At 41.0% G+C, this 27,397-nt stretch overlaps 1 protein-coding gene across 8 annotated transcripts in view; it reads right to left on the reverse strand.

Annotated features, from left to right (window-relative positions):
- Nucleotides 1–8,452: 8,452 nt before the first annotated feature.
- The window catches only part of LOC311287834 (solute carrier family 24 member 2), a 110,613-nt gene continuing 91,668 nt past the window's right edge, over nucleotides 8,453–27,397 (reverse strand). For all 8 annotated transcript variants that reach the window (XM_084404915.1, XM_084404921.1, XM_084404918.1 and 5 more), the window contains 4 exons: nucleotides 14,910–15,044; nucleotides 14,740–14,829; nucleotides 13,579–13,745; nucleotides 8,453–11,594 (listed from right to left, as the gene is read on the reverse strand). In XM_084404915.1, coding sequence (XP_084261041.1) covers nucleotides 11,345–11,594; nucleotides 13,579–13,745; nucleotides 14,740–14,829; nucleotides 14,910–15,044 — 642 coding nt within the window. In that variant the 3' untranslated portion in view covers nucleotides 8,453–11,344. The remainder of the gene's footprint in view (nucleotides 11,595–13,578; nucleotides 13,746–14,739; nucleotides 14,830–14,909; nucleotides 15,045–27,397) is intronic.

Below are 27,397 nucleotides of genomic sequence, written 5' to 3' on the forward strand. Positions count from 1 at the left end.
CACCTTTCACTGAAATAATCCAGATAGTGCCCTCATTTAATCTTAACTAAGTTTTTGTAGTTATGGATATTCTACCCTGTTATTTTTGTGAGCTCTTGGCCTATTATTTGGTTTGAGGCCTATCTTCATGCTACAGCCCAGGGATCTGCTGCAGTGTGAAACAGGATTTACAGCAAGATAACAACATCTATCTCCAGCTGCATTGTGGTTCACTTCCAGCACACACTAAAGCCTATGCTATCTGGCTATAGCTATTCTGAGATGTTCTCGGCCTACTCCACATGTTCTGAGGCCTACCTGCTTGTTTTCAAGAGGATCTCGGCCTACCCCACCTGGTCTGAGGCATACATGGACCTTTTGTAGTGTGGCTCGTCTTCAGCCTAGATCTGTGGCGGGTTCCTGAAACAGGATTTACAGCAAGATAACAACATCTATCTCCAGATGCATTGTGGTTCGCTTCCAGCACACACTAAAGCCTATGCTATCTGGCTATAGCTATTCTGAGAGGTTCTCGGCCTACTCCACCTGTTCTGAGGCCTACATGGACCTGCTGCAGTGTGGCTCGTCTTCAGTCTAGATCTGTGGCTGGGGTTTTCGAATCAGGATTTACATCAAGATACATCAAGGCTTGTTTCCAGCACACATTGAAGCCTGTGCTACACTACTAAAGTTTCTGAATCATGCTTTTCTTTATAAAAAATCTACTGGTTCTCTGGATTTTGTCACTCACCTTTTTGCTGCATGTACAGTATCAGGACCCCAGGCCTGCTGGTAAACGTACTCTAGCGTCTGCCACAGCATTTCACTGTTGGGGAACATTAGACTTCATTCTACAATCGAGAGATGTCCCATCCTATTGGATTACTAAATCTGTTGGACTTTCTGCCACCCAGGTATTTCGAACCCTTCCATATTTTTCAATTATGCTGCTGCAGGAACTGTTTGACTCTAACTTGCTACTGGCTTTGCCATTTGTAAAAGACAAACAATGGATTTGTTCTGGTGTTGCTCTTAGACGCATGTTAATTATTCTCATGTTATTTATCTCTGGTAATGTTCATCCAAATCCTGGGCCAGCTAACTCAGTTACTGCCCAGCTGTCATTTGGTGAATTTTGTGATCGTAAATCATTGGGTTTTTTACATGTAAATATATGCAGTCTGTTAAACTCTAAGCATTTTGACACTTTAAAAACATTTGTGCACACAGCTAATCCTGATGTTCTTGCTATCTTGCTATCACTTTAGTTACAACCTCAGCAGATGTCCAACTTTCTCCACCAAGCAACAGTGGCTTCTCCTTTATGCCTCTCTCTACCTCTGAAGTCCAGGATGAACTCACCAAGCTGAATACAAACAAATCGGCTGGCCTTGAGGGTCTTAATCCCATGTTCTTAAAAGCAGCAGCCCGCATTATTGCCGCTCCGGTCACAAGACTATTTAACATGTCCCTACAGCTCTCCGAGTTCCCTATTGATTGGAAATCAGCCATAATTTTTCCCCTCTTCAAAGGGGGTTCTGAATCTGACCCAAATTGTTATCGCCCAATTTCCATCCTACCATGCCTTGCCAAAGTTCTGGAGAAGCTTGTCCAAAAACAGTTAAATGATTTCCTGGATAAAAATCGTATATTATTTGACATGCAATCTGGTTTTCGAACGGGACATGGGAGCATAACAGCCACCACAAAGGTCCTTGATGATGTCATTACAGCATTAGACAGCAAGCAGGTCTGTATTGCACCTTTATAGACCTCGCTAAGGCCTTTGACTCTGTCGACCATAGGATCCTTTTACATAAGCTTTCCAGTATTAGTCTGTCCTACTCTAGCTGTGATTGGTTTGCCAATTATCTCACCAACCGTGTCCAGCAATTGAAGGTTGAAAACATCATGTCAGACCCACTTATTATCTCTAAAGGTGTGCCTCAAGGCTTCATCCTGGGCCCAACCCTTTTTTCTATCTACATCAATGATATAGCCAGAGCTGCTGGCACCTCCTGGATTCATCTTTATGCAGATGATACCATTTTGTACTCAGTTGGGTCCTCTCCAAATTCTGCAGCTTCCAGTCTTTAACTCAGCTTCACCTCTATAGAGCGTTTTTTGACAATCTCCACCTCCGTATTAACACCAGTAAGACAAAATGTATCCTTTTTAGCCGAAAAAACGGTTACCCAGACTCCACTTACAATCACCTGCATGAACGGTATGGCTCTGGAGTATGTCAAAAAATATAAATATCTAGGCATCTGGTTGGATTCATCCCTATCATTCATTACACACATCAATAACCTTCAAACAAAAGTCAAAGCTAAACTTGCCTTTCTTTTCCGCAATAAAGCTTCTTTTACTCATGCTACAAATGTTCCCTCGTTAAGATGACAGTACTGCCTATTTTGGACTATGGCGATATTATCTACAGAATGGCACCAAACACAGCCCTAAAAAAAACTTGACACAATCTATCATTCAGCCATCCGTTTTGCCACTAATGCACCCTTTCACACTCATCACTGTGACCTGTATAAACTGGTGGGCTGGCCCTCCCTTCATACCCGGCGACTCCATCATTGGTTTCTCTTCATATACAAGACAATCCTGGGCAAGACACCTCTCTATTTGTCATCTCTTCTTCATGCCGTTCATTCAACACCTATTACACAAGATCAAGTAATTTGATTAAATTTAGTACCCCCCCTACTTCTACTACTTTTGGACTAAATGCCTTCCGCTTTGCAGCAGTACATGACTGGAACATATTACAAAATACCCTGAAACTTACATATCTGATCCCAATCTCCACCTTTAAGCAGAACCTCCAAAATTACATAGTTGACTCTTGTTCCTGCTGACAATCATGATTCATATTTATACACACATACTTAAGCACTTTATTGTTTTTCTTTTTCTCTTTTTTCTTTGTTGTCTATCTTTTTTATTCAATTGCTTGTTCTATGTGTCATGAGTTTGACTATGTACAGTTGTACAGTATGTTCCTATTTTCCTGTAGCCTCAAGGCCAGGTCATGATTGTAAATGAGAAGTGGTTCTCAAACAGTTTACCTGTATAAATAAAGGTTAAATAAAAAATAAAAGACAGGTAAGCAAGTTAGAGCAACACACATTACACATCACGTAGATCGGACCAACACTGACTGAACTGAAGGAACTTAAATGCAAACACAGATGATGATAATTAAGTGAACACAGGTGACACAGACGAACCAATTATGACGGTGATGAAGACAAGTGACAACTGAAGACAGGCAGACAAGTTCAATGAAAACAAACTAAACAGAACACAACTGTGACAGAATGCCCCTCCCAGCAAGGCGCGTCCTCACGCTGTGAGGACAGAGATGAAGGTGGGGAGGTGGGGGTTTGGGAGGAAGGAGAGGGGCAGGCGAAGGGCAGGAAACAGGAGTGGGTGAAGGGCTGGAGAAGGCAGGCAGATTACAAGGAGAAGAAGAGGGGCTTGGCTGAGAGGTGATGGGTCCAGAGGGAAGGATCACAACCCATGGTGGAGCAGATGGAGGGAGGAGCCATGGAGGCTGAAGGGCAGCAGGTTTTTGGGTGATGACGGACAGAGGCGGAACCGATGGGGGAGGATGACAGGGAGGAGATGGAAGTTTTCCGGGCCATGGTGGAGCTGAGGGTTCAGAGGGACACGGGGAAGCCACTGGCTCAGGCGACTGTGGTGTAGACGGGGACACAGAAGGGCGGCAAAGACAGAGGGACTGAGGACCAAGGAGGAGCAGAAGGGAGTGAGGAGTCCAATGGAGCTGGGGGGATGAAGGGACAGGGCGTAGCCAGAGGAGTGCAGTCCAGAGGTGAGGATAGGTCGACAAGCGGTCTAGGCGGATCTGGGGGGACGAGGGAGCCTGGCGGAACTGGTGAACTGATGGGCCACGGCAGAGATGAAGGAGGTAGGAGCCAAGGGTGAGTCAGTGGACTGATGGGCCGATGTGGAATCCTGGACACGGTGGTCAGAGTCGGATCCAGTGCATCCACTGTCCACGATGGCGCTGAGGACTGGAAGCCCCTCAGCAAGCCCACCATCCCACTAGCGTCTTGAGGGTGAGTGACGGGGCTGACAGGAGGGCAGAGGAGATGAGGATGACGGCTGGATGATGAGAGGAGGTGGGAGAGGGAGGATGGGTGGGAATTCAGGCTCAGGAACAGACTCAGGTGTAGCGGCAGCCATCTCCGCTTGGGGCTCGGGTGGCGAGGCGACGACCATCTTAGCCAAGGGCTCTGGCGTGGCAGTGGTGGTCATCTTGGGGCGAGACTCTGGAACGGCGATGGCCATTTTGGCTGAGGACTCACTGGCTGGAGCCGATGTGTGTGCTGCACACACAAACAAAATAGCCGTGGTAACTATGATAAGTGCGGTATCTTCCAGAGCTGACTCAGGTGCTGTGGACAACATGGCGTTGTCATTATCTGGCTCGGTAGCCATGGCGTGAAGAAGCTCAGGCTCAGCAGGCATGACGTGAAGAAGCTCAGGCTCGGCAGGCATGACGTGAAGAGGCTCTGGAATGGCGGTCTCGGCGGGACAAGACTCTGAAAGGGCGGTCTCGGCGGGACAAGACTCTGGAAGGGCGGTCTTGGCGGGACGAGACTCTGGAAGGGCGGTCTCAGCGGGACAAGACTCTGGATCGGGCGTGGCGGCAGCCATCTTGGCCGATCGCTTTGACATCAGCATTGGATCTGTCATGCTGGATATCAGTCTTGGTCGCCCAGAGACCTATCTGGTGGCAGGCCTGATGGCTGGCATGACGTGAAGACATTCAGGTGGTGCAGTGATTTCGATGGCTGCTGGTGATGGTGGTTGATTTCTGGATCGGGACGCGACGCTCACCAAACACCTGCTGATGGCTTCCATCCAGTTCAGACCATCTGTGTTTGGGAGGTCGGTGGCCTGGTGGAAATTGGCCCCGATCTAGAAAAGCAGCGTGAGGGCTTCGTCGTCGAGGGGGTAGTGACAGCTTGACGAATAAAGTTCTCTGAGAAGGAAAACAAATCCGTCGACAAATATAGCCCTGTCGTCCATATGGGCTGGTCCGATCTTCTGTAACTCTGGGGTTCTCTCAGGAACAGGCAGGAGACTCAGTTTGATGGAACAAACTTAAACTTTTAATATACATACGCAGGAACAGGTAAGCAGGTTAGAGCAACACACATTACACATCACATAGATCAGACCAACACTGATTGAACTGAAGGAAATTTGCAAACACATAACAGATGAATAGATTATGACGGTGATGAAGACACGTGACAACTGAAGACAGGCAGACAAGTCCAATGAAAACAAACTAAACAGAATACCACTGTGAGAATTATAGGGTGAGAATAAGATGTTTTAATTATACTGACGGTATTACTGCACAAATAATGAATGAGAAATGCAGCAATTTTATCTAGTTTTTTTCTGTATCTTCACACATAGTAATTTACCTGCGAAAGATACAAAGTTTTACTAAAAAAAATTATAATTTACATGTAATCCCGTATGTGCAGTATTGGAGTCCCAGCTGTGCAGGAGGCCTTTCTGTGTGGAGTTTGTATGTTCTCTCCGTGTTTATTAACCCATACAGGACAGGTGAATTGGAGATTGTAAATTTGCCTGTAGGTGTGAGTGTGAATATGAATATGTGCGTGTCATCCCTATGATGGACCGGTCATCTTTCCAGGGTGTTTTCATGCCTACAACCTGCTACGCTGGGAAAGACTCCAGCCTCCCCATGACCCTACATAGGACAAGCGCTTTGAAAAAGTATGGAATAGATGGATGGATGGTGGGATGGATGGATGGATGTACAGTACTGTGAGGGTGTGTAGATGCCAATCTTCTTTTCCCACCAATGTGTCTTCATTGAGCTACTGTATGTTTCCAAAAAAAAAAAAAAAAAAATCTGAAGCCATTCCAATTTACCAAAAGCTATTTTGGTAATAATTTCAGCTGAAATTGCAAATAGTTGTGTTTGGAATAATTATTTAATTTCATTGTAAATATTCTGCTAAGATTTTATATTTCAATTAAATTCCTGCAGAAATGCACAGAGTTTACCATCAATCTGATTCGAATGTGCTTTTATCAGTTTTGAAAGCAGTGTGTCAGCATTCGAAAAATGTGCTACAGATACAAAGTGTTTTGCAGAAGTATGAGTGACAAAAGTGTTAATGGATTTTGGAAAATGTGATCATTGAATGCATTTTGTGTGAAAGCAATAAAATGATTCACAGTTTGGTCCGCACAGTTTAGCTGAATGTGTGAAGAGCTTTGAAAATGTGGCTTCAGTATTGAACGATGCTTGTTAGCAAAAAAAACTAAAAAAAACTAACTGCATGTAGGCTATTTACTATAGAGTTACAGTAAGGGTTTAGTTTAGGGTGAGTTACTTGTAATTATGCACAATTTACTGTTATTACTATAGTAAGTACATCACCTTTAATTAAACTGTTCCCAAAAGTTGTGCAACTGCAAATTCACATTTTCGTGCTGGGTCTGGCCTTAGGACTCCACATCACAGCAATTGGATTTCACAGCAATGATGTCTCTTGCCAGGCAAAAGGAAAAACCCTCTTGTGTGCAGGATCAAGCCTTGACAACACACTCCACAACTTGCTCTTTCTCATCCTCATCCTCTGCCTCCTAGTCCACTAACTATTGCACAGAACTTTTCCTCCTCTCCCTGCAGATTGTTTCCATCCATTTGGTATGAACATTCAGTGCACTCAGTGGCTTATAACTGTAATATTGTACAGTTGGTTTGATCACATCATTAGAAAAAAGTGTGAACCATTTTGAGCCATTGTGTAAACAATGACAACTGTGTTGTAGTTGTGTTTAACTTTTGCCACTTGTCTTTACCGTTTTGCAACACAAGTGCATCACAGTGCAAAATGTGTTTTAGTGAGTGAGAATGTGTTCAGAGTTTTGCACAAAGAATGCATACGATTTGCAAATGGTGTCTAACTGCCTGAACTTTAAGGTTTTGCAGAAAGAGATTTATTTGACAAATAGGCTTAGGCCTTTGAGAATTTGATTCAGAGAATGGGATTTAGTGTCTCAGCAATTGTGAAAAACTACAAGACAATGTAAAGTGGGTATATATATTTTATGTGTAGAATAAAGAAAAGGGAGTCCTGTTGGTGAGTGAGTTTCAACTTTATTTCACATCTTTGCAGTTGCTATGAAAAACTTCATTCACCACGGAAAATTTGCCCTTATATTTGCCTTTATTTATTTTATTACATACTTTTCATTTACATAAACAGTTTCTCTATATTCTGATTTTATTAGTATCTGTATATATGTACATTCGAAATTACTCACGTGAAATGGAACATTAAACACTGAGTGATGGAGCGATTGTTGGCATGCCATGTCTATAACTAGGCGTGAATCTCGTGATTCAGTACAAAAGTGCAGTTTTATGAAAAAAGAAAGACAACAGTGGAGACAGAGACAGGGGCCAGAAAGAGAACAAGTTAACAGAATTAGCATTTTCACTCCTTTAAAGTCTGAAAATGAAGAAGATTTAACTCCAGATTTATGTAAATTCAGGCCAAGCATTCAGCTTCAGTCTCATTCAGAGCAAACAAACAATAGGCTAGATAAACAGACACATAATTATGCACAGTGCATATCAATGTTGCTATGTTTGACACAAGACAAAATTAAAATGAAAATTAAAATAGTCCTTACCCTGCAAGAAAGTATGGAACAGGATAAAGCAGGGGCACTTACTGTGTATTTCTACAGCCCTCTTATAAGACAAAACACATCAAATAAAATACAAAATAATTACGAAAGGCAGATGTCAATGAGGAAAATTTATAAATTTCATGGTGTAACAAGTTAGGATAGAAAACTACTACTGATACGTAAATTTGAGAGTTAAAATATGCGGGAAAAACGAGAAAACAAATAAAAAACATACATTTTAAATGCCTAGAAAATAGTTACATTGCTTTAATCAGTGACATTTCCTTTTTTCTCCATCATCAGTTTTTTTATTATTATTAAAAACCTTTCAATGTTTGAGCATTTTAACTTTTTTTATGTTTATTCATATAATAAATAGCATTAGTTCAACTTAATATCTCCATATTCATATATTTAATAGCCTACACATTCACATGTTCCCTTTGTAAGTCAGATCAGCTGAAATACAATTGATTGGTTCAGAAAATAAAAGCCTTACAGTTCTTTCCAGATGTAACCCGTGGACCGCTGAAATGGAAAGATACATGCAGCAATATAAGATTTGCATCCACCTTATTTTTAATATAAGAGCGGCCATTTGTAAACTGAATGTATCTGGCTTCCGGTTCATCCGCTTATTTTAAGCTGTATCTAAACAGCTTGTTATGTTGCTTGATAGGCCTATTGCAAACTGGTATTTCTTACCATATTATTTTAATATATTGTCGTAATTATAAACAATGCAACATTATAAACGCTGGTTTGTAGCGCAGATAGTTACAGTTTATTGTACTTTGTTATTCTTCAAGATATTAAGCGGCTAATGATTCGGAAGTCTGTACATTCACAGAAAATAGAAAACAGCTTACTTCTGCATTGCAAAATAAGGTAGATTCTGCTAAAGAAATAAATATGATGTCCATAACATATTGGGTTGACAGGGATATTGTACTTTCTTCCAAAAAATTACAAAATAAAAAATAGTAGCCCATACAGTTAGGCCTAAGCATTTCAGTGCATGTGTTTGTCTGTTCACAAAGAATAGGCTTACAACAGTAAACACTGAACGAAAGGGAAACATATGGCTTTGTTTAGATCTGTATTTGTTTGAATCATAGCTACAAAAATAAAGATGGCACACTAGAGGGCAGTATTTGCTAAGGTAACGATGCGCCTGTAGGCATCTGCATTCGACTTGTGTTGAGCCAACTTTTTTTTCTTTTTTTTTTAAAATAGCTACTAATAAAATTTGTTTTTTGTTTTTTTTTACAAATAAAACAAATAAAAACGTCTGCCTCAAAAAATATATACAAATAGAGCGACTGCCTCCACAAATAAAATCACTATATGGAAGAAGTTTTACGCTAGTGTACAGTAGGCTAGCCTATGTGTTATGTGAATGTTCTTGATCAGCGAGTTCTGCGCTTATATTAGTTAGTGTCTGTACAGATTACAAAGAGTCCTAAGCACCCTTAGTGGTAACATGGATCACGCTACTCATAAATTCTTGTGTTTTTTACTCATCTAGAGAACTTAAGACAGTGCTAGCACATTACTCTTTCGTTAACGAAGGACTATTTGTTAAGCTAACCATTATGCAAATATTTGGTCTTTGAACCTTACAGTAAAGCAATGAGCACATCTTGAATTAGGCTACACATTTTCATGCATGCATCAGAACTTTTTGCCTACTTTACCATCTCGGAATGGGCTGATTTCCAGTCCAAATACAGGGATTGTGCTACGCCGACTATTTAGGGAAATCACTGCACGTCGTTTCAGCAGCTGGGAGTGCTAGATATCATTTTTTTCTAGATGTTTTTTTCTGTTTTGTTTTTTACACTGAACTACAGACTATAAGCATCTACACATTTCCATCGCATTTATAATATTATTTAACGCAAATGTTCTATAAATTAGTGAATATTAAAGGGTTTTTTCTTTTCTTTTATGCCCGGGGAAGCAACATGCAGTCATTTTGCTCATTTGTGGTTCCCTGAAATAAAAACTATAATAAAAGGATAGCAACAGTGTCTACAGAGGAAGGATGACATGCCAGGTTAAACAATATGTTCAAAATTCAGTGTAGTTCTGGCTACTTTGGCCTCTTGACACACAGGCAATATGTAAAGAAAAAAAAAACACAACTATGTAAATGCTTAAATTAACATCCTATAAATAATCAGTAAAAAATAAATAAATAATAATAATCCAGTATGGCATCCTGGATCCAGAAAAACTGAAACAACAGAGCAGAACTGAAACTGAAAAATAATAACCAGTTATTATCTTTGAAGGTGTTTTGCTTTAACAACATTCAACATATCAATAAATAACTCCACTGTATCTAAAATACATTATAAGTCAATCTTTGTCTGTCATTTTATTAAAGCTATGGAGGTAATGGATTACAGACTAATTTAGCATTCCATTATGATTAAAATAATTTGCATTTCATAAAAAAATAAACATTAAATCAACTTTTTTGTTTGTTTATTTGCTATATTATAAAGCTGAATGGGTCTGCTGGCTGGATTATATTATGTAAATTAACAAAATATAAATAAATACCCATTAAAACGTGCTGGAATTGTCAAACATGCAGCATACACTGTATTTCTATTTACTACCACCATTACAAGAAAGTTTTCTCATGTTCTCAACATGTGTGTTTAGCATACAAACATAATCGAAATATTAAAAAATAACTAAATCAGAAAATGAACAATGGCCATTAGCTCATGCAAAGTCAAAACTATTTTGAAGAATATATCAGTCATATCATGGAAAGATTGCTCCAGACCACCTATCAGTCAATAGTGCAGCACATTCACTGCATGAACAATTGGCCTACAGAGACTGAGAAATGACCAAACGCTGGCTGCTATAATCACAGCGTCTGTCTGGTTATAAATCCTTAGTGCCTCCTACAGAGTGATTAGAGAGCTGACGTGCCAGTGAAGTGAAATAATCAGAGATCATTCGGAGAGCTCCATCCGTGTTGCTCTTTGGCTCTCGGACCACTGTGCAAACTGAACTTGCATGTTGTTTGAAAATGAATAAATAAATGTATAAAATCGGAGGTTTTTAACACTGTCGATGAATCTCATCCAGTTAACATGATTTTGTACAAGAGTGTGTAATCAGTTATGAACCAAGTTCAGTTTGGTGTACCGTTACAGCCCTAGTTTAAGATCATCTCATGCCTTCAACTGCACTTCAATGAGTGGAGCAAAAAAAAAAAAAAAAAATGCAACAATTTTTAAGTTTATTCTTAAACCGAAAAGAAAAAACTTCTACCGAAAATAAACATATATTCTGTTTAGATATAATAGATATATTCTCTGAAAACAAGTAGACAGTTCAGTTTTCTGTTATCTCAGTTATCTTCTTTTAGGATATTTAGATATTTTTATTGGAAAACAAGAAAAATATTCATATTAAAACATTTGTTTAAGTGTGTAAAACCCCATAAACACACACAGGCCAGAAACTCTTTGTCATAAGGTCATAAGTAAATAAATCACTACAGAGGTGAGGTAAAGTCAGCAGGTACATGATTTTAGCTTCATGTTGGTGTGTGTGTGTGTGTGTGTGTGTGTGTGTGTGTGTATGTAAATGAGAACAGACGTTAGATAGAGATAGGGCAGGCGATGACCTTGTCCTCCAACAGGACGCTGACCACCAGGAAGACGATATAGAGCAGGAACATGATGAAGCCCAGCAGTTTGCTCATTTTCCACTTACAGGCGGCAATGGAGATGATGACGAAGATGAGCATGAGGAAGAGTAGCACGATGGCACAGAACAGGCCGTTACTACTCACCCTTACTGGGCTCATACTGTTTAAAAGGGAGAACAGAAGCCATGGGAACGGTAACCTGGGAAAAAAAGAAATGGAAGTTTAGGGCTCTGAACATCATAAATGTACAGAACAAAACTTTAACTGAGTTTCACAAAACAAAACATTAACCACGTGAGCTGCTTCTACAATCTACATAGGATGGGAAGCAAATGTACGTGCCATATATATATATATATTTATATAGCCTATATATGTTTATATATAGCAGATAGAAAGGCAACAGTATCTCAAATAACCACTCAGCACAACTGAGGTATGCAGGTACACAGCAGCAGAAGACCACACCTGGTGCCAATCCTGTCAGCTAAGAGCAGGAAACTGAGGATACAATTCTCACGGGCTCACCAAAATTGGACAATAGAAGATTGGAAAAACACATTTAACACGGTCTTTCACCGTTATTCCTAGGGGAGCAATAGTACTGGCTATCATCTCTTTTAACTTTTGGTGGACCAAGTATTAATATCTCTGATTTTCTTTCATTAAGCTGAAAAAAATTATTAGACAGCCAGACTTTGACCTTATTCAGACAGACCAATAGGGATTTCAAATACTGCTCATTTCCAGCTTTATTGGTAAATATTGTCACAAGAAGAAGATGGAGCGTTCAAAAAAGTTTCAATGAACAAAAGTGTCTTTTAATGAAAACAAAGTAATATGCGAAGATGAACGCAACGTAACACGTGCGTAACACACATACACCAACAACCTACAAACACAGAGAGAAGGTGAGGAACTTAAATACACAGTGATAATGAGGAGATGACAAACAGGTGTGATGATCTGATGAGTGTCCATGACAACTGATGACTGGCGGGAAACAAAGACCCACACGTAACTGATGAAAACAAACTGAGGCTACATTTACACGTACACATTTCACCCTCTCCGTTTTCAGAAAAGTGTTCGTTTACACAAACCCGTGTATATGCCGTCAAGAGCATGCCAAACCTGTAGGTGGCAGTGTAACGAGAAGCTCAAGCCCATGTTAGCCAATCAGAATCCCGAAAATATAGGTCGCATCTTTGACGCAGTGCAAGTTCTGTCGCATACTGTGACGTCGGACTGCCTAAAACTCAGTTTACATGCAAACATGCAAACAGAGTATTCCAAAATCTCCACTCTGGCCGGAGTCTTTAGAAAGAATAGTTTTCAGAGGCGAATTCTCCGTTTGCGTGTAAACGAGGGGCACAACCGAAGGGAAATGTCTCCGTTTTTCAAAACAACCATGTACGTGTAAACGGGGCCTGAAAGTCCATGAAAACGGGACACTAAGAACAACCAAAACTGAGTGAGTTTGACAAATATAAGTGTGTCGTCTGCATACATCCCAGCGGGCACATAGTACAACAGAATCCGGTCCATTTTGAAATTCCAGTCATGTCTGACAGCTGAATATGCTGGAGTTTGTTTTTGAATGAGTGAGGAGGATTTTTCTTGAAACCCTCCCAAACAACTCATGGCGATGTGGGGGTTGTTTGATTTTTTTAAGGCTTTCTGACCCTGAGACTCAACTAATCTCTGCAAATCTCTGTGATCCTTGGAGAGACTTTGGCCACTCGAACTTTCCTCCTCGCCTTGCATTAAGACAATATATATATGCTCACCAAGGATGCATTTATTTGATCAAAAATACAAAAATTGTGAAATATGATTACAACCTAAAATAACTGTTTTATATTGTAATATGTTGTGAATTTATTGTTATTTATTCCTGTGATGCAAAGCTTGAATTTTCAGCATCATTACTCCAGTCTTCAATGTCACATGATCCTTTAGAAATCATTCTAATATGATTTGCTGCTGAAGAAACATTTCGTATTACCAATGTTGATAACAGTTGCGCTGCTTCATATTTTTGTGGAAACTGTGATCATTTTTTGGGGGGGATTTTCTGATGAATACAACGGTTTTACAAGAGTATTTATTTGAAATAGATTTTTTAAAATATAAAATATATATACATTTCTTTAACAAAATAAAAAGAATAAAAATCGTACCCCACAGTAATGTCGAATATATTAGAGCCCACAGAACTGGACACAGCCATGTCGCCCAGACCCTTGCGAGCCACAATGACACTGGTAATAAGGTCAGGGATGGAGGTTCCAGCCGCTAGAATTGTCAGGCCCATGATCTCCTCTGTGATTCCTATAGTCTCTCCAACCTGCAGGAATATTAGCACAAAACAACCATAACTTGGCACATCAGTAGCACACTGCCAGTAGAGAGCCAATAAAGGATAAAAGAGCACACTCTCATGACTACATTTTTTTAACACACTTAAGTACACTTTTAATAAGGGCAAGTTGTAATAATGTCATATTAAATGCTTTACTTTAAAATAAATGTAAAATAATTTTTGCTATAAAGAAGTGCACTTATTTTGATGTTGACTAACATACTAAAGCACATGTAAAGTACTTGATTATAATTTTAACTGTAGTGTGTTATTTGATAATACATTTAAAGTTAATATATTTTAAATGTAATAACTTGAAACATCATAATGAAAAATGAAAAATGTGTAATTGCAAATATGTGACCCTGGACATTTTTTAAAATTGAGATTTATACATCATAATTTATTCAAGCTGAATAAATAAGCTTTCCATTGATGTATGGTTTGTTAGGATATGACAATATTTGGTTGAGATACAACTATTTGAAAATCTGGAATCTGAGGGGTGCAAAAAAATGTCCATTTATGTTCGCGATTGAGCTGCATTCACTCACAAAAATAAATGTTTTATATATTTATGGTAGGAAATTTACAAATATCTTCATGGAACATGATCTTTACTTAATATCCTAATGATTTTTTGGCATAAAAGAAAAATCTATCATTTTGACCCATACAATATATTGTTGGCTATTGCCACAAATATACCCGTGCCGTGCGACTTGTGACTGGTTTTGTGATCCAGGGTCACATATATTTAAATACATGACATACAAGTTTCAATAGAACTTGTATTAAATTCTATTTTAATTTTCCATAAATGCTTGTCAGTACATTCAGCAGTACACTTTAACCAAATTACAAAGACAATAGAAGTAATTATGAAATTACGTTCACACTTATAAGTATATTATTTCTGTAATAAGTACTCTTTTTAACAGTATGCTGAAGTGTACTTTGTCAGCTGCAGCAGTCTTACCTGATGAGCCCACCAGACCATCAAGTAGGAGAATGCTGCGATCCAGCAAATCGCCCCCAGAAATGTCACAGGAAAAAACTTCTTTGAACTCTAAGGAAAAAACACACAAGAAGCGTCTCACAGTTACATCCAGCTTGCAATTGCAACACAACTAGTCAAAAAGTACTCACAGACTTCCTGACGTCTGGCAGAGTTATCCACAAAGGAAAGACTATGGGAAGGATTAAGAGATACGTGAAACGCTTGCGGCCGGTCTCTGGCCATGACAGGCTGAGAGGCTGATCATCCTCATCATCTTCTTCACCCTGATTGGAGAGAAACGTGTGAAATGTGAGCATTTCTAATTATATCAAAGATGCACACGCACACACAAACACACTACCCACTCCAACACATTCGATTGCATCCCTGTTTCTAAAATAAAGGTTGTGTAAATCCCATGGGATGGAGGCAGTCGTGTCAGAACATGCCATATTTCAAGGCAGCTATAAACCATGGTTATTATAACTAACTACAACTAAAACCATAAAAAACATTGTCATTACTTGACATAAAATAAACGTTAACTGAAATAAAATACGTTTCTCAGTCTCATAACATTTCTGTTTCATATAGTTTAACTGTATATACTAAAATAACTAAAACTTAAATAAAAAAAAGAAAGAAAAGACATTAAAAACAATAACTATTAAAAATGACAAAAACACATAACTAAATTATTAAACCGCTAACTAAAATGAAAACGAAAATGGAAAATACAGAACTAAAAAATAATTTAACTCGATACTAAAATAACACTGAAACACACAACAAAATTATATATATATATATATATAATAGAATATCTGTTTACTAATATTTTTTTTTGTAAAAAGTGTATAGGTTCGCTAGCTACCCGAGGTATGTAGCCTATATTTTTTTATGCACGACAATAATTGAATCTATGATGACTCAATAAGTGCAATTCACCTTAATTCCTTACGGTGGCAATGTCTGATACACAATCATGACGTGATGTTTCATTCATGTAACCTTTGTTTCCTGAGAAAGGAACGAGATGCTGCGTCATAGTATTGATGCTTTGGGAACACTTCTGCATGATTGTGTCTGAAGCACGTGAGTGAAATCAGTCCAACGGCGAAAAATAACGTCACGGAACTTATCCAACTGACTCTGAGAACCCCGGAAATGGGAATAGGGTCCAACTGCGTAGGTAGATAATAAATTCCGTAATTCCTAATATTAATAAAAACTATAATAGTAAAGACACTAACATAACGCTGCTATAAACCCAACTGCCCTATCACCCTCAGAAAACAACAGCCAGGCATTTGAAAGTGGTTTTCTGCAGTGAGCACAACAGAGACCCTCAGAGACGTGCTGTCAGCCTCCTCACCATAACCGCAGTGATGGAAGTCACTGAGACGGAGCAAAGACAAAAGCGTGAACTTATTGGGAATCTCCTTCTGTCTCTCTTTCTTCACATTTTCTCTTTTAAGGCTCGTCAAAAACAGGTGCACTGAGTATGTAGAGGGTAAGTATGTTTGACAATTAATGTAAAAAATGTGTGTGCTTTCCCTTTTAAGGGCACTGGAGTGGTTACTATGGTGATAGGTGATGAGTTTTCAGCTGATTCCTGAAGGAGGAGAGTTTGTAGTGAAGCGTGATGAATCTGAAATAAAATCCAATGCTTACAGCAATCTTCAAGTAAAAGAGATCAAATAGACCTGCATTGGTGACCATGATTTTGCCAAGTAGGACATAGCCGTGTTCCTTACACACTATTCATGTCAAACAAACATAGTCCCAATCGTAAGCCTCGACTACCCTTAAAATCAGAGCGAAATGTCCAATTACAAAAGATGTTTCTGATTGCTAGGACCAATATTTGGTAAAATAAAAGTCACAGTCATGTATTACTCTAGCTATAAATATTATTTAATTAATTTGACATGGATATATGTGCAAAAGTTTAATTTTAAGACACCCTTGTGAAAATGAATGTGCACTTGTAGTGTACTTCAAATATTAATATATATATATATATATATATATATATATTTTTTTTTTTATATAATACAATATGGAAAAAAAGGCCACTTAAGTACACTTAAAGAGTACACTTTCATGGCTATGTACACTAATGCACTTCATAAATGTGCATTTTGTATAATGTGAAATGAAATGTTTTATTTTAAAGTACATTTGTAATCAACATTTCAATATTTTAAAAAAGTACACTTATTTTGATGTGTTGACTAACATACTAAGTAAACATACATACTAAGTAACATTTAAACGAGGACATGCAAAGTACTCGATTATAATTTTAACTGCAGTGTGTAAATCAGTATTACATTTAAAGTTAATATATTTTAAATATATTCTGAATTGCAACATCATTACTAATCTGCAATTACTAATAATAAATACATGAAAGTATATTTTAGTGTACCATTAATGCTTGTCAGTGCCAGTACATTCAGCAGTAGACTTTAACCATATTTCAAAGACAATAGAAGCAGGTCGAATTATTAAATTACATATAACAATGTACTTAAGCCCTACTTAAGTGGTTTGAAAAAGCACTCACAATAACAGACCGGAGAGCAATTCATTCAAGAACGTTGTGCAAGTTTACTGCAACAGTGGTGCAATGATGGTGCTGTAAACGTCACATAATTTTGATATTTCAGCATTTAGTTGATCTTGATAAGCGCTCATTGTCACAGTTGTAAACACGATGGCTTTCTTCTTCCATAAGGGGGTATGGGATCAGGACCAGACACACACATCTCCCAGAAATCATGGAGAATTCAACCAATCAGATGACGATTTTAAAAACACCAGAAGTGTTTCCAATTTTGTGTGCCATATACATCTGACATTAAGCCAACCGATAGATATGTATATGTAGATTTAACATTTGACCGCTCCAGACATATTGGCGAGCCCGCCATTTTGGAACGATCAATGCGTCATCACTCAAAGAATCAATGATACCACAACATTGCACAGCTTCTGGGTATGAAACCGCAGAGATTTAAATCCCCAAAGAAATGGAATAATCTTTCACAGGTGAGAATGTGTTAGTTTAATATTAATATTACAGGTTTTTAAACTATGCTAATATTTTAATATTGTGTTAGCTATTGTGCCTTCAGCTTGTTGTATTGTGTCAGTTTAGCAAATGTATCTACTGTTGCAGATATAGATAATCATACATGTGTCTAACTATGGTTGCAGATGCTCAGTCAACTTGCTCTCGAATGTTCATGGACCAGCTTTGACCGTTCCAATATGGTGGATGGCTTACGTATCGCGGCCCATAGAAACAGACTCAACTGAGGCATCTATGTATAAATATGTAGCCAATAGTCCGTGCGTGTGGCGTCTGAGGCTGTGGATTTTGTAAAGAAAATGTGAAATTTAACTAAAAAAATAAAATAATAATAATAATAATAATAATATATAATAATATAATGTTGTCTTCCACAATTGCGGTCAAATCTCAATCACACTGGTTAAGGATTGCATGTGTGTGAATATTCAAACTTGTTGCATACACTATTTCAAGTCAAGATTTTAAAGTTAAGAATTCCATACAATATTTTTTACAGATATTTTCTGTTAAAGTAAAAATAAACAGTGAATGTAATTTAGTTTTGAGCTGTGCTTCTGGATGTGGAGTCTTGATAAATAACAGCAACTTTTCTTTTCGCTCTGTCACAAATGTGACCTTTCTTCAAGTAAAGATAGCTGCTTGTTGAGATTATTTTGAGGTTTTTTTATGTCACCTTCAGCTGGAGTGTGTGTGTGTGTCATGGGATGGTGTCCTACAGGAGCAGAATAATTATCAGAACAGCACACTCATGAACACTCCTGCAGGTGTGAACAGAGCACCGCGGCCTCCTGACAGACGCAGATGGGGAACTGCGAAAGAGGGACAGAGCACTTAAAATACTTTATACGGGAAAATGATAGGAGAGACGAGGCAATCACTTGTGTCATTGAGATAAAGAAAAGAATGCAGCACAGGTGACTTGGAAAGCTGCTTCTCAACAAAAGTAGAATCAACCAGGCAGGGTTTCAAACTGGGATCTGGGACCCCCAGGGGCCCACAAGAGGGTGCTAGAGAAAATAATTGAATATATATTTTTAAATAATATGTTTATATATTTTGTTTATATTATTGCGTATATGTTTATTTTGATGTCTTACACTTTCACCACCAAATATGGTATTATAATAATTTTTTTAGATTATTTTATTATGTTATTGCTGTAGCGTTTGTATATGATCAAGATGCTCGATTGTGCATTAGGCGTCGTAAAATTCTCCCCTTTCCGTTTGTTCACACTAAATCACCAGCCTGACTCCATAAAGTCTGCAGATAACGGTCGCTAGAAGATCGTTATCACCTTAGATGTCCTTGTGGATGCTGACCAGGAGATGCTCCACCACTCTCTCTCAAACTTCAAAGGCATTCCAGAGGCGAGAGAGACAACTCCAACATCACCAGCCATGTTGTCCAGAAACTACTACAAACTTGCAATACACATAGAAAAGGACATTGGCTCCATTTCACCCACAATCAAACTGCCCCAACTGTATATAGTATTTTCCTGTGGTGTATACATATCTGTGGTGTCTTATTAATGGTGTATAGTGTTATTACTATTAAATGCATCATGCTATTTTTACCATCATTTGGTGTAAAACTGCACTAACTTTCCAGACCACCATAAACATCAAGCGTAGCGTCAGTTTTGGCAGGTCACATTAGTCAAGCTCGCATCAGCTTACTCTCAGCTGATCCACGTCTACCTATAGGAATACGACGCCTATCACTGTATACATATATAAGCTCCATCAGTATTATCAGCAGCTATCGCGTTCCTCAGGAGCTAATTACCCTCCTCCATCCCCAGCTCCTCCTCTCGTCCAGTATTTGGCATTCTGATTCCCCTTGAATCAGAATAAATTCCCAAATTATGTTGTACTTTAAAATCTGAATTAATGATATCTGCAATACATTCATGTTGGTTCTGTTCCATTTACCCTAAGGGGGGTTATTCCTGCTCTCCCTGCTCTTATCCATGCTAGGCTGCATGGATGCGCAGGGAGTTCTTGCCGCCAGAATCATACCGCCAATCATAACTATATGCTAATTGTCAATCGTATTTGACGATAGTGGTCCTGACAGAAATGCAATAAAGATGTGAAGGGAGAACAAAGAAACTTTTTCATGTTTAAAACTCGTACCTATGATTGGCCACTTCACCAAAGATGGGTGTGGCTGATAGGGCCTTAAATGGTTCATGAACTGCATTGTTTTATTGTTCTATAATTTTTCCTGGGGTGCACATAATGTTAGTATGATTTTTCATCAATAATTGTCATAATTTAGAAATAAAAGTTATTTTTCCTGCCCTGATTTTAGCCCTCTGATTTGCTCTGAATGCCCTGTTTGAAGGGATGTGTCTGCTGTGAGACTTCAGTGTAAACACCCACTGCTGTGATTGGCTAACATCTTTGCATATGAAATAGCTAAGTATTATATGTGGAAATCTCTCGAAAACGTTTAGCACATTTTTACTATTACAGCTCTCAAGGTTAACTAATCATGAAAAGTGTTGATTATAGCATTATATTTAGATCTATAGAATTATATTTAGTTTGTGGCATGACTTCAGTGATAAGCATTGTAGCAGATCACAAACATTTTCAGTGCATGAATGCAGTGATCTCGTCATAGCAACTTGATTTCTGCACACTAATGAATGCTTTAGTGACTGTCAGCTACAGCTATTGTAAAGGGAGCGTTCTTTGATCGCTTTCTATATGTAATTTAATCACAGTTTAAATAATAGATTATCTTCATCCTACTAAGAGAAACAATGTGAAGTTGACCGTTTACTCACTAGTTTAATTTACTGACACATAGACAAAGAACATCTGACTGTACATTAATCATTACATATCAGAAATCACTGGTCACAGAATTAATACAGTTACTTACATGTTGTCGCATTACTGTCGAGTCCATATCGTAAGTGTCTGTTTGCAAAGGCTGCGCCGAAATTGTGACTGATTTACCAAAGAATCCACAGTGAAATGTACTGGCACAAATAATTATGCTCAACAGAGACATTCACATTGATGAAAAAATAATAACTACATTCCTAGCACTTTGAAAGTAGAGCTGTAACAATACATCGATATGGATCGATGTATCGATCAAACATCTAGCGATACAATGCATTGATGCCACACGTAAAATATCGATATGAGGTACCAATTTTGACACTCTCCACATCCTTATGTAACATCCGTCTAAGCATTCCCGCCAAAGCGCGCATTTTCGTTTACTCACCATACTGTCTGACGGTGTGTCTTTGCAACGTTTATCTCAGCTGACATAGACGCCTGACAAGATTGACTGAATCCTAAACACGTTTTGTCACAAAAGCCGGTATTGTCCACTGTCAAGGCATCGCGAGTTCATGTTTTACAGCAGAAAACAACAAGCACCCTTTTTGTTTGTGAACACAACTCCATAAGTCTGTTTTAGCTAACAGCGCGCAGTATTCAGGTCAGGTGACAAGGCTGCTAGCCACTTCGAAAAGATGCGCTAGCTGAGAGGAGTTTCATCAAAGCTGACCCAAAGTGATCGAGGATGGATCATTTCAATTAACTTGATAAACCTGTGATATCTTATTTGGGGCGTAAAAGGAAAATAAAAGCTGAAATTTTTTCCCGGAGCCTTGCTAAAGCAGGACGTTACAGTGGAGTTACATAATTTTATTTTTTTGTTATTATTACTTAATCAAAACAACCCAGCTGCAGTTTGATTGATAGTTATCTGTTTTTGCAAATGAACTCTTCTGTTATAGACTTCCCAAATGGGAGAGGGTGTGCAATTCTTTGAGTATTGTAAAAACGAGCCAATGGACATTGGCGTGCGTGATGCATCACATGCTCCGCCCCGCAGCGCGGGTATAAATACTGAAGTGGATGCACGCACCAGTTGTTTTTTGCAGAGGAGCCGAGCGGAACCCGGGTCAGCGGTGGAACAGCAATAGTGGCTACGGCACTACATCTCCGTTCCCTCCTTCAGGGAACGAGGGTTACATATGTAACCGAGACGTTCTCTTTCAGTCACTCACGTTCGACGTAGTCGTGCGTTATGACTGATTGGGATCCCAACTAAAACCCAACTATTGCTGCCACCTTCCAGTGCCTAGACAAAAGCCTCCTGATCCTACCTCATATTGAGGCGGATATAGGACAGGGCTTAGGCCAGGAAAGTAACTGCTGTTCCACAGGACCACTGGGAAGCGTTACCTCTGCATGGAAACTGCCTTCCCTTCTGCTGGTTTCTGAAACAGACGAGAGCTGGAGAGGTCCTGTGACTTTGTATTCTGTCCTGAATAACCGCAAGATGGGAGGAACAGAGAAAAAGTCAGGGCTGGGTCTGCCTCCTCCGGGGCAGCGCTTGCAGGCTCACCACCTAGTCCCGTCTTAAGGGAGAGGTAGGAACCTTGGGCACATATCCAGGCCGGGGTCTCATATTAGTGAGAGTTAGCCAGCCCGAAACCAGGCACAATTCGTTGACCGAATGTGTGCAGGTTCCCTACCTTCTTGATAGAGCAAGCAAGCAGGAAAACTGTTTCTTTAAAAACAGAATTTTTAACTCAACTGCCTGCAGTGCTCAGGGGAGGTCTCAGAGTGCAGAAGCACTGGAGATAGGTCCCAAGAAGGTATAGAGGGGGCGCAAGGAAGATTAATCTCCTTGCACCGCTCAGGAACCTGACGATCAAGTCGTACTTCCTACAGCTCTACTGCATCATGATGTGCGTTAATATAAGGGCAACATCATTTTGAGGGTGGAGCGGAACAGCCACGCTCCAACCCATCTTCTGCAGGAAGGAAGCACAGAAGTGATCGAACACCCTCAGGGGTCTTCCTGTGAGAAGAACACCAACAACGAACAGGTTCTACTTCAGATTGTAAGCAAGCCTCATTTCTAGAGGAAGCTCTCGCAGAAGTGATAGTATCTACGTTCTTTTAGAGGTAGATAGCTGTATCACCGCAACGGAACCTGGATTTCTCAGATTGCTCACTGGGGAATTAACACATCTTGCGTAGGCCCCGGCGTCAGCTGTATGCCAGAGTCTCCGTGTTTCAGAGAGTAAACAACTGGCAAGGGGATGAGATCAGAGCGTTTGCAACAGATGTAACTGTGCGACCCCGAAGAAATCCCAGACAGCTGGACAGCCTGGGGATGGAGTCTCCACTCTCTTCGGCAACAGTCTGTCGTGAGGCCACCTGGGCAGCACGATTGAGCAGGCCGGAGAAACAAAAGGTCTGAACACTGCTGAGAGTTTGGCAGCAGACCAGGTGTTGTTAACACACGGAGCGTGCTGCTCTGCCACGACCACCTAGGGACTCGGTCATGAAATCAGTGCTGAAGCAGTCATCATATGGAGGAAACCGGTTTATATGCGGCTGTATCTACCATATGCCCCAGGAGCCTCTGAAGGTTATTCAGTGGGACCCTTTCTAACTTCTAAGCACTGACCGGACACATTCCAGTTGAGAAACGTGTGTAAACCAAGTCCACCTCCAAACCGAAAAAAAAAATGCTCCTCAGTCCGTGGACGAGTTACCTTTCTCCAGTTGACCTGAAGACCCAACTGACTATGTAGCACTCGAAGGGAGGGACTTGTAGACTTCGACCCCTCAATGCAAGACCACATGATGGCCTGTGTTAGCAGAAGGGTAGAGATGTGAGGCAAGTGTCTTTCAGGTCCCACGCTGCAGACCATTCACGGGGATAGAGCATTAGTAATGCGTACTGTGTTCGGAACCTGAACGGAAGCTTAAAAAAGGGCCTGAAATCAAGACCACAGATCCCTGACGGTCTAACTCAGTATAGTTTGGGCACAATGAAGAACAGGGCATTTTTAGAAGCCTATCTTCATATCGGCTGGAGGAACAGTTCGATCGCAACCTTCGCCAGTAGAAAGTGATGACCGCACAGACGACAGGCACAATTCGGAACACTGAGGTGTAACATATAGCGCTGAACATGGGCGGGTGCCGGATGAACTGAATCGCCAAGCCGAGTCTGATGATACAAGGAACCGGCTGAGTTGGTCGGGAGCACCTTTCAGTGCTACAACGGACCTACACAGGGGGCCCAAGGTATCAGAGACGTACTCAGAGTGAGGCAGCGGGCTAGAGAACAGGGACCCAACTCGGAAGGCCCGAAGGCAGCCCGAAGCAGGGTCAGAGTGTTTAACACCTGTCTCTAGGTAGCGGCAGAGAGTGCGTGAGAAGTCGTGACCGGTTCCTTGAACCGCACTCAATTGCCAGCTAGTGAAGCCGAGTCTGTTGGTACGGAGGAACCGACTGGATCAGCCAGGAGCACCATGTAGTGCTACAACTGAGTGATGCAGGGGAACCATGGATACCACAGACTTCTAGGCAAAAAACAGGGACCCAGCTCGGAAGGCCCGAAGGCGGCCCGAAGCAGGGTCTGAGTGTGTAGTGCGACTCTTACCTGTCTCTAGAAGACCTCAGAGAGTGCGTGAGAAGGCAAGACCGTGTCCTCGAACCGCACCCAACTGCCACCTGGCAAAGCAAGGGGTAGCTGAAGGTTGCAAGGCTGTATAGGGAAGGTTGCAAGGCTGTACACCATCAGTCTAGCCCTCCTCTGTTCCAGCACTCAGGAACAGAGGAAATTGCTCTTTCTTCCGCTTTTATGGGAGCCAGCAGCGGAACAGACATACACAAACAAAGACTCCTCCCGGCCCTCCACTGGGGGGAGGGAGTGGATCGGTGACCATCTCCAAGAGCTCTTTACTCCATCCCTGAGCGACCCGCTTCAGGAGCGCTTGCGCTTACCGCCTGGCTTGGCAGTGCCTGGGGCGGGCGGGGCGCCCCGTCTGTGACCGGGTCCACACTGAGATCTGGGTGGAGGCTGCTGCAATGACTCATCGGGAGCAGAGGTGGAGGCAGACGGACGCCCTCGGTGACGAGCAGGCGGAGGATCTGCCCTGGGCGGACGGGTGGAGGCAGCAGCGGGCCGCCGGGGCAGGATGTGCCGGATGGCCTCCGTCTGCTTCTGGACAGCAGAGAACTGTTGGGCAAAGTTCTCCACTGCGTCGCCGGATAGCCCAACCTGAGAAATGGGGGAGTCCAGGAATCGAACCTTGTTCGCATCCCTCATATCCGGCAGGTTGAGTCAGAGATGGCGCTCTTGGACGCCCCGAGAAACCAATCATCCAACTGAGACAGTTCAGGACACGGTGGAGAATTCCAGACGAGCCCTACCGCCTTGGCGGCCCTTTTCAGCATAGCTGTCATCTCTGCATCTGACTCGGGCAGCACTGCTCTCCCAGAGGGAGGCGACGGAGCCGAGTCGTCATCTCCAGAGCCCAGCTCTCCCTCCGATGCTGCGATGGACATCCTGTCCTCTGGAGGGGCCCCGAACGAAATGGCTGGTCGGTCCACTACAGAGGGACCAGCACGTTCCTCTGGGAGCTCCACCAGCTGCGGTGTAAAAGAGGAGGGAGGGATCCACGGGGCCTTGCCGGGGCGGATTTCCACTCACCGTAATACTCAGATCACCCAACCCATGCGGCACTCCAGGCTTCCCCTGGGAAGTTGAACACTAGAGCAGGGCATAGGAGTGGGGACTCCACCCTCGCGTTTAACGAAGGCAAGTCTCGATCTTAACACCGAGATGACCATGTTCCCACAATGAGAACATGAATCATCCACGAGAGCTGCTTCAGCGTGTTGTAAGCCCAAACACATGATGCATCTATCGTGACCGTCAGAGGGGGAAAGAGCTCTACCGCACCCAGAAACGCATGGATGGAATGGCATCTTGAAAAAAACGCAAACACACCCGTGTTGCTCTTTCAGAAAATGGGACCCGTCACCAGTGCCAGAGCACACGGGAACAACCGCGGCAACACTTTACAATGAAGCACTCACTACTTCTGTCCTCACCTGGCCGCCAACAAAACACTCTTAAAAGCAATGCTGTTAAAACAGCAGTTGAGAACTTCCGTAGCTCGCGATCACCGCTGCACTCGCTATCAACACCAGCACTGGGAAAGTCTTTCAGAAGAACACCGACACACTAGCTCGTTGTAGACAACAACACTCTTCAGAGACATCAGAATGATCATTATCGGCTCCGAATCAAAAAGACGGGGCGGAGCGTGTGATGCGATTCAAGGGATGTACATTGGCTCTTTTTTACAATACTCAAAGATGACAGGCACCCTGGCGTGATCCCAATCAGTCTTAACGTACGACTACGTCGAACATAAGCGACTGAAAGGGAACATCTTTGCTAATTCCCTTGTGAGACAGACACTTTTTGACTTTCCGGCAACAACGTTTAATTTCCCACAGACCAACAGATCTCTGGAAGAATTCAACAAACGCTTCAGCTCACACCTAACAAATATATATTCTACATACATCTGGACTCTTGTTCAGCACCATAGCTCTCTTGATACACCACAAAGACTTGCTTTCCTGGTCACAGATGAGCCAGCGAGACACGCACCAACAATTTGTCCTCTTTTGAACTCTGATATGTATCCCATTATGTTTTTATATATTTTAAGTACAATTGTGCTATTGATCCTTCACACTCTGCTCTTACTGATGGAATGCATATGCATCTATATATATATAAATATAAAAAAGTAAGAGGTCCCTTCGCAAGTGGATCTTTGTATTTGGGGGTCCATGCAATCAAATTTGAATATTTAAAATTTGAAATCCCTTGCCATAAACACTTAATTACATGACAATTATGGTTTAAAAACACTGAATGCTCCCGGCGGTTGCTAAAAATCCAGAATAATAAGTTTAATAATTATAATTTTTTTAGTAAATTCCAGTACAAATTGTCCAAACCTATGCAGGGCTGAGCGAATATGGGTAGAACTCTTTACTGCCCTATGTGAATTAAACGTGGCACAATCACCTTCATCACAGTATGCTAATGCCTATCCAGTGCAGGGGATTTCATCAATATGCTGATTAAGGACTGTTGGGACACTCCAGGCACAGGATGGTTCTTTCTAGAGAGACAGAGTCATCTGCACCTCAATGTCACATCTGTACCATTTGCTTCACAGGACATATGCTTTCAACTACATACTGTTTATTTACTAGTGTGTTCTAATATGTGTTACGGAACAGAGACTAACAACAAGATTGATAAAGGTGAGAAACAGATTTATTAATATCAGGAGGTTGTGAGCACCAGCGAGTGCGGGTAAATGAGAATGTCTTTGAGAATGGTAAATTGAGATGCCGACAGTTCTTTCCATTGCAGATGGTTGAGGAGGCCGCGGGTGACAAAGAGGTAAATGGCGGGGAAGCACACACCGATGCTGGAAGAGAGGTGAGTAGTGGCTGGACGAGGGGTATTGACGAAGGAGACCAGGAAGACGGTGGAGACTTGGAGAAACAGGATGGGAGACGAATAGACAGCATAAACTTCATAGGAATGCTATCTTCATCTTACTCATGAACAAGACCAGACAAAGTGCCAGAGTGATGTGTGCGCTTATATGTGTCTGTGATGATAAGCAGATGAAGTGCAGGTGATTAATACTCA

This window comes from Rutilus rutilus, assembly GCF_951802725.1.
Source record: "Rutilus rutilus genome assembly, chromosome: 3".
In the NCBI taxonomy this organism is placed as follows: Eukaryota; Metazoa; Chordata; class Actinopteri; order Cypriniformes; family Leuciscidae; genus Rutilus; species Rutilus rutilus.